Source organism: Maniola hyperantus, chromosome 24 (genome assembly GCF_902806685.2).
Source record: "Maniola hyperantus chromosome 24, iAphHyp1.2, whole genome shotgun sequence".
Taxonomy (NCBI): Eukaryota; Metazoa; Arthropoda; class Insecta; order Lepidoptera; family Nymphalidae; genus Maniola; species Maniola hyperantus.
In genome coordinates, this window is record NC_048559.1 from 2,260,594 (window position 1) to 2,268,892 (window position 8,299).

An 8,299-nucleotide genomic window follows, 5' to 3' on the forward strand; every position below is an offset into this window, starting at 1 on the left:
TAGGTTTCTTGTAGGATTATATTACCGACCTGTGTGGTATACCTATTGTTTCTAATGTAATTTCCACAAAAACTATTAGGCAATAGCATAAAGAATTTTGTCTTCGACATTCTGAAGTAAATGTGAAATGGTACAGAGTCATTAAGAAGGCGAGGAAACAAAATGTGATATCCTTCTTGATATCGTGACTTTGGTATGTCAGCAATCCATTTCTTCTTCTTTTTTAGGGTTCCGTACCTCAAAAGGAAAAACGGAACTCTTATAGGATCACTTTGTTGTCTGTCTGTCTGTCTGTCTGTCTGTCTGTCTGTCTGTCTGTCTGTCTGTCTATCTGTCTGTCTGTCTGTCTGTCTGTCTGTCTGTCTGTCTGTCTGTCTGTCTGTCTGTCTGTCTGTCTGTCTGTCTGTCTGTCTGTCTGTCTGTCTGTCTGTCTGTCTGTCCGTCTGTCTGTCAAGAAACCTACAGGGTACTTCCCGTTGACCTAGAATCATGAAATTTGGCAGGTAGGTAGATCTTATAGCTGACATTTGGGGAAAAATCTGAAAACCGTGAATTTAGGGTTAGATCACACAAAAAAAATTAAATTGTGGTCATGAACTAATAATTAGTATTTTCAACTTTCGAAGTGAGTGACTATACCAAGTGGGGTATCATATGAAAGTTCTTCACCTGTACATTTTAAAACAGATTTTTATTTATTTTTATGCATCATAGTTTTTGAATTATCGAAATCATACGACTGTAGTACGGAACCCTCATTGCGCGAGCCTGACTCGCACTTGGCCGGTTTTTTCTCTTCGATAATTCGTTCTTCTTCTGCACAACAAAGAAATAATAATCAAATCCTCTTCACTGTCGCTCATCTTGCGACGTTGTTGCTCGTACGCGAACGGGTATAAAAGTGACGCGCAAGTGACGCGAGGTGCCGCGTACTGAAGCTGTAGTGCGATAGGCACCGTCGAGCGGCCTGAGGTGACGCGTTCTGCAGTCGGACTGAAGCGCCGCGCCGCGCCGCTCAGGTGCGTACGAACCTTTATGCGTAGTTTAAAAGTTGGTGAACAATGTTACGAAAGTTTGAAAGGGGTTTTCTTGGTCATAATTTTGTATACGAAAATTAAATTCCATTTTTGGGTTCCGTAACCAAAGGGTTCCCTTTTGGGTACCTACGGAATAAGGAAATGGGGGGCCGAATAATAATGTCTATGTATATAAAAGGAAAAACTGTTTGACTGATCTATCAACGCACAGCTCAAACTACCGGACGGATCGTTCTGAAATTTGGCATCCGTTAAGAAAGGATTTTTGAAAATTCATCCACCAGGAGGGGGGGGGGGGGGTAAATAGGGGTTTGAAATTTGTGTAGTCCACGCGGATGAAGTCGCGAGCATAAGCTAATTATAACTAAGAATACTTTCAAAAATTATTGTTTATCAGCTTTTAAACTATTTTTCTTTTAGATATAAGTTGAAGTCAGTAATTTAAGTTTGTGTAAAATCGAAATATAGCCTGAATTATTATAGGGTATTTGCCTAATTTGAATTTGATAAATATTATTACTTTATTATAAACTAGGATAAAAATAATGACGTACGCTGAAAAAAATATTAAAATCCAACAAAGATTTACAAAGTTACAGGCAATTTAATTTTGGAGTGGGAGGGTCTTGTATCCCCTTCTCGCAAAACGAAAATTTGTATGAAGCCGCACGAAGCTACTATGGCACTAGTAGGTGTGACGTCAAACTGCTGTATCGCTATCTCTGTCTAATCAGAAATATTTAAATGCTTATAACTTTTTTGATATTTGATCGATTTTATTATTTTTTTTCAGTTTACGTATTTTTATCCTAGTTTATAATAAAGTAATAAAAAAATTGGAGTCAAATACCCAATTGTTAATTTAGATGTTGGTTCAATATTATGGTTAATTTGGTGTTAATGGATTGTATAGAGTTTAATTTAAAAAAAAATTGGTGTAGAACGTCTATATGCACCTACCTACTTCATAAGTCCGTTAACGTCAAATTAAGGTGCATACTCATTATTGTGTTGCAACTTGTTAATGATGGAACCACTGACCTGTACTAATATAAGTACGCTGCACCTGCGATTGCTGGTCTGTTTTGTAGCAACTTGATTATCGCTATTTTGGCGCTGTTAGCCGCAGTATGTATACAGTGCGACAAGGCTATCGTGGCGCGTGGCGAAAATCGGAACTAACGTTGCCGTCAAGTGTTCCCTTTGTTCTTGTTTGAATATTCTAAGCCTTTGTTCTCCAACAGCGCCCCCCTGTCATTCAAGTGCCAATAGAGCCATGTCGTACTGTAATCGTACTATGAATTTAATGTTATGATACGTCTGTCAATACAGTGTCAATTTTAGTTCCCGGTACGCTCAGTGGGACGCATCGAATCATTACAAAGAATAACTGCCATTTTATCATCATCATCATCATCATCAACCAATAGACGTCCACTGCTGGACACAGGTCTCTTGTAGGGACTTCCACACGCCATGGTCTTGCGCCGCCTGGATCCAGCGGCTCCCTGCGACTCGTCTGATGTCGTCCGTCCACCTAGTGGGAGGTCTTCCAGCGCTGCGTCTTCCGGTGCGAGGTCGCCATTCCAGCACCTTGGGACCCCAACGTCTATCGGTTGTACGAACTATGTGCCATGCCCATGCCATTTCATATGGCACACCTTTTCCGAGGACTTCTGTAGGTATGTCTATTTCGATTTCGATTAGTCGATCTATGAGCATTGCGTTGCAACACAGTAATGTGTTCGTACCTTTACGTCCGCATTCAATATTTAATCTATCCGTTATCTGGAGGACAATGGTGTTTTTGACAAAATACAGAGTGTAACCAGAACGCTAGCAAAAACTTAGCGTTATTGTTATACTACCTAAACACAATCCAATACCAATAACCATTTGCCTCATCTTGTAGTTTTAGTGATTTTCAATTTCAACTCCGCAATGTGTAGCGTGCAAAACTCGGGTCAATGCCCTGTCTACGTCATGGCTTTGACTTCGGATGGCCTACTTACGCTGACCTCTAGCGTCAGTCAAATGTTTTATTTGCAATATATCGTGAACTTTTACAAAATATAAGTTTTTCGCGTTTTTCTTTTGGTGTTATCATATCAGTAGGTAATCATCAGTAGTATTACCTGTCTTCGTTTTTGCTAGCGTTCTGATTACACCCTGTATAACAACGTTACTACGTAACTCATCTACAGATTACAGATAGATTGAATATTGAAATCGGACGTTAGTCGTCTAAGCACAATCCATGTTATATGAAAATGGATGTTCGTTTACTTCTGTATATTTAATATTATTAATTATTATAGTCTTCGTGATAAAACTGATAGTGAATAAAAAAACAATTTGTAATCTTAAAACGACTGTTTTATTATTGTTTTAAACAATAAGAGCGGTTACGCATTGATCCGATCCGAGTCCGTGAAAATACGGATATAAAAACTCGGACCGAACTTGGATATTTTTTACGCATTAGTCCGATCTCTGATCCAAATCCAAGCTATTCAGTGGTCTTTGACATTTTTACGTCACACTTATTACGTCCGATTTGAATCCGAGGCACATCCGAGATTTTGTCACGGATGATGGAGATATATCGGATGACGCAAGTCGGATGTAGTGAAGTTATGTACCATACAAATGGTTTTATGGCTTCGGAACGTATTTTCACGGACTCGGATCGGATGCGTAACCGCCACAATGCGTTACGACGTCGCGGCGGCGCGGCGTCGCACCACACGCGCATCGGACGGGCGGGGAGGGCTGGTGCGGTGCACCGCCACACTTTCTGCCTTTACTTTCTGGAGCGGTACCGCAGTACCCGTGTGGCATCCAATACTCAAATCCACTGCGGTGCGGCGCCGTAACGCACCGGAAACGCATCGTGGGGCTTAAGTGAAGAAGATGGCGTGGCGCAACGCCCACAGACATAGTGGGGTTGCCTTTTTTTACTTTTTACCCTTCCCTTTCCCCTTGCCCTTTCCCTTGGGTTCTGGTTCCGGTTCGGGTTCAGGCTCTGGCGTGGGCGGAGGCCAGTACTTGTTGAACAGTTCCTCACCAGCCGCCATTTGAAGCGGCAGGATGTGGTTGCGACGGTGCCATTCTTCCTGGTCTCTGTCTTCTTGTTCGTTCTGTTCTTTCTCGTCTCTTGCACGGAGCTGCGAAGAAAGTGATATTGAATTCCCATCAATCAGCATTTCAACCGGATTTTTGACGACTCCCTGACGCTGTGGTCTTATCAATGGGAGCTCCCGAATTCGATTCCTGGCAGAGGACATTTGGAAGTTTATAATTTCTAAATTTCCTCTAATCTGGTCCGGTATGGTATCACCTATACCTAGGTAGGTACCTCTAAAAGTGACAAATACTCTTCAGTATGAATTTCTTTTTTCTTCCCCTTGGCCGGTTTCTCCTTCTTCGGCTCCTTCCTCGGCTTCAGCTTCAGAGGTACGAACAACCTCTTTGGGTTGCGAAGTTGAAACGGGGTGTCGATTAGCGTGTATCCTGGGGAGGACGTGAAGATAGCTCGGATGAGGTTGAACTGGTAGTCTGTGCTGAACCTGAAAGAATAGAGGAAGTAGACCAGTCATTCGCGGGCAGCTTGAGCAAGTGATCTTGAGCAATAATATAAAACAGGATTTTCCTTATCCCTTTTTATTTTTAATAATTTGAGATGAAGCCAAAATTTAATTATTGTTTGTTTATAGCTTATTTCCGGCTACTGCTTGATCTATACCGATCCAAGGATCGTTCTTCCCTTTTTGGATCCTTCAACTTTAGATGCGGCTATACAGTTCCTCACCTGACCCTGAGTTACGTCGACTGTTACCGATACATAAGTATTTTGATCGCCACTATCTTAACTAGCACGCTGATTGTAGTCGCTGACAGGTGCATTACTAAAAAGGATTCGTGAATAAAGCTGACAGGTCGGTACTGACTACCTGAAAGCCACCTGATCGCCAGCGCTGACGATCAGCGTGAGAACAATCTTAGATGAACTTACAAGTCAAATATATAATGGATGATACTGGTAAGATCTCTCAAGGAGCACTCGTAAGCGGCGCCTTCAAACTTGACTAGGTGCTTTGACTCAGGGTCTCCAGCCAGAGTAGCAGATCCTCCAACAGGTTCCTGTGCCTTGTAGTGTACGCCAGCTGCTTGAGGAGTTGGGATCCTCTGTTCCACTGCTATATACCGCGCTGCGGACAGCATGTTGTCCTAGAATTTGGATAAAAACAGGCTGTTTGAAGTGGAAATGCAAGGAATAAATTTTAAGATGGTATTAGCGAAGTGTATTGTGCTGATATAGCTTTAATAAAAGCCATAAAGTAGAAGTTCTAATAGAAGCGTTTTGTTCGAAGCGAAGGTAGAGGAATTTTATTATAAGCGAAGGTAGCAACGAATGCCATACTTTTCCAATAAATTCAAGTTTCCAAATTCCCAACAATGATTCAGGTGTTTGTTTCTGCGATAAACATAAAAGGAGTTGAGGCTTCAGGTTTGAAAGAAGAGTCTAAAAACACTAGGTACTTACGTGAAGGCTGAAATGCCAAAGACATGAAAGCGAAAAAAACAACCGCTCCACCACTGTACCCTACCTATTATGGGCAGGAAACAAGAACTCAATCCACTTCATTATAAAGACTGCGACATATTATGATCGAGCACCAAGGCGGATCAATTATTACCTTAAACCGTTTCAGCATCCGCTCTCGGTCTGCCGCATCGAAGTGTTGCATCTCTTTCATCCACTCACAGAACCACTGTATCAGCACTGCCTGTGAAGCTGAAAGAAGGACATGCCTATTGAGGACAGCTGGTCAGCTGGAGGATTATTCCTCCAGCTCATTTATCATTCATTTTTAATCCGAAAAAATATTTTATATCGCTGAGCGAAGCAACAATGTCGAACCAACCAATTTCAAATGAGTTTGATGGCTTTTAAATAATTGATGATGACTGAGCGAGTCAACCCGTTGAGTCTGTATAGCCAATAAATGATTTTGTTTTTTCCTGATCGATCCTCAACGTATACCGTCTAATGCATTGACTAATCCAGAATCTATTGTCTAATGGACTTCTTACATCGACTCATCTCATCCTCCTGCGCCCGTCGCAATAAATTGGCCAACGTGTCCAAGAACCAATACTCCGCTAAGCTGTTCTTATAAGTCACACATCCAGTCAATTCTCCCAGTATATCAATATACTTCTGTTGCGCTGTTGACGCTATTTTCGGTATCAATTCTGGATCTATATCAGTTCTGAACTCTTCAGGAAGTACATGGATTCTATTATGCTCCTCAAATTTGCGGATTCTATCTGGTATCAGTCTCCTTAATGATGGAGTGGGGAATATTACTGGTTGCTCCTCCAGAGGCTCTTCTGCGATTGGTGCTAGCGTCTCCTCCTCTATTAAATCTTCTCTTATTTGTTCTTGTTCTTCTTGGTATGGACCTGTTATTAGAAGTTAGGATTATGAAGTAGATAACTAACTAATAGCTTTTCCCCACACAATATTTTCTAAGTTATTTTTAATTGATTTTAACATTCCCTTTTGTAGGAAACTATTAACTATATGGCTAGGGCCTAGTTACCAGCAAGGACGTCCCGCCAAGCTATTAAGCGTTCCAGTCGCCGAAACAGATTAGAGATTTAACTAGCACTGCACATGATTCATTTCAGTTAACCCGCTTCCATATTAGACTCCATTTGGTCAGATCGCAGTCAAGGGCTAGTTTATCAAAGAATTACAGCTTGAATTTTATACATTTCATATTATAAAAATGTGAAAGTGTGTTGTTTTGACCTTCAATCACGCCGCAACGATTGATGTGATTTCTTGCATGGCTTAGGTAGTTAAAGACCTGAAGACATAGGCTACTTTTATCCCAGAAAATCAAAGGGTTCCCACGGGATTTTAACAACCTAAATCCACGCTAGTAAAAATAATTTTCTGGGTCAAAGAACACCAAAAATATGAAACCTAGATTATCTGGATACGTGATGAGAAAAGACAAAAAGTGTTGTTACCCTGTTCCTCAATCTCCCCGGATAGTGTAGAAGACTCCACGGTTTCCGGGGCTGACCTGGGACATTCCAACCCTGAATCTGACAATAGCTTATCGAGTAATAACTTGTGAATGTCCTCTATTTTACGCGACGCCATGGTATAATAGGGGGTTAAGGAACCTTTTTATACAACTACTGAAAGTTTTTTTCCAAGTTTTACATGAAATTTCAGCGCAACAGATTGGCAAATCATTAGAGAATGACAGTCTATGAATATTAAACAGTTTTACTCACTTTATTCGTTACCAAATGCAAAATAGTTCGTATCTACTTATTGAAGTTTTTAACCGATCTATGATTAACATTTTTGTAACCAAACAAGAATTTTCTGTAACTACTTACTTTTTTGTTGTTGTTGCGCCTTATGCGATCAGTCGATGGACTATGAGCATGGTTGGAGGACAGATTGGCGTGATTGGAGACAACTTCCCCAGCGGGAAAACTCCACGAGTCTCAGCTAATTATCCAGTAGGTATTATGCTTTCTCTTTAGTCAACGGATCGCCTGCCGCATTGTCAACTGCACTGCCGTCTGCCAGGCGATTTGGATGGTTAGTGTCCTAACAACTTTTAAATATTACCTACCTATTCCTTAATTAGCTTATGCCCGCGACTTCGTCTGCGTAGATTGCACAAATAAATTAAGTAAAATACAAACGAGATGGACAAAATTTGCCCCAGGCTGAACTATACCTATCACAAACTTAACGCCACGACTGCAAAACAACATGCGACTTTTTTTTCTTAAAACAGTTTTTTTTAACTATTAAATGGCACATAGGTATATCATCTCTGTACATTTATTAAATGGCACATAGGTATAATATCATCTCTGTAGGTAGGTACATTTATTAAATGGCACATAGGTATAATATCATCATCATCATCAGCCTGTGGACGTCCACTGTTGGACATAGGCCTTCCCTAAAGAGCGCCACCACACCCGGTCCTCAGCCTTCCTCATCCAGCCACTTCCCGCCAGCCTCTTTATATCGTCGGTCCATCGTGCTGGAGGGCGTCCCACACTACGCTTGCTTAAACGCGGTCTCCACTCAAGGACTTTCCGGCTCCAACGGCCATCGCCTCTACGACAGGCATGACCTGCCCACTGCCACTTCAGCTTGCTAATAGTTTGGGCTATGTCAGTGACCTTGGTTCTCCTGCGGATCTCCTCATTTC

At 41.4% G+C, this 8,299-nt stretch overlaps 1 protein-coding gene across 1 annotated transcript; it reads right to left on the reverse strand.

Annotated features, from left to right (window-relative positions):
• Positions 1–3,994: 3,994 nt before the first annotated feature.
• On the reverse strand, positions 3,995–7,218 carry LOC117993388 (uncharacterized). The gene is made up of 6 exons (XM_034981181.1): positions 7,083–7,218; positions 6,135–6,506; positions 5,738–5,835; positions 5,053–5,267; positions 4,396–4,606; positions 3,995–4,204 (listed from the first exon to the last, which is right to left on the reverse strand). The coding sequence occupies exons 1-6, from the start codon at positions 7,216–7,218 to the stop codon at positions 3,995–3,997; spliced, it is 1,242 nt and encodes a 413-aa protein (XP_034837072.1).
• Between the last annotated feature and the right edge of the window lie 1,081 nt (positions 7,219–8,299).

Excerpts from the sequence above, each read along its gene's own strand:
- LOC117993388 (XM_034981181.1), bottom strand. The coding sequence starts at position 7,218 with ATGGCGTCGCGTAAAATAGAGGACATTCACAAGTTATTACTCGATAAG. Across the intron at positions 6,507-7,082 it reads CGGGGAGATTGAGGAACAGG|GTCCATACCAAGAAGAACAA; the intron begins GTAACAACACTT and ends TTCTAATAACAG. Across the intron at positions 4,607-5,052 it reads ATCCATTATATATTTGACTT|GTTCAGCACAGACTACCAGT; the intron begins GTAAGTTCATCT and ends CTATTCTTTCAG.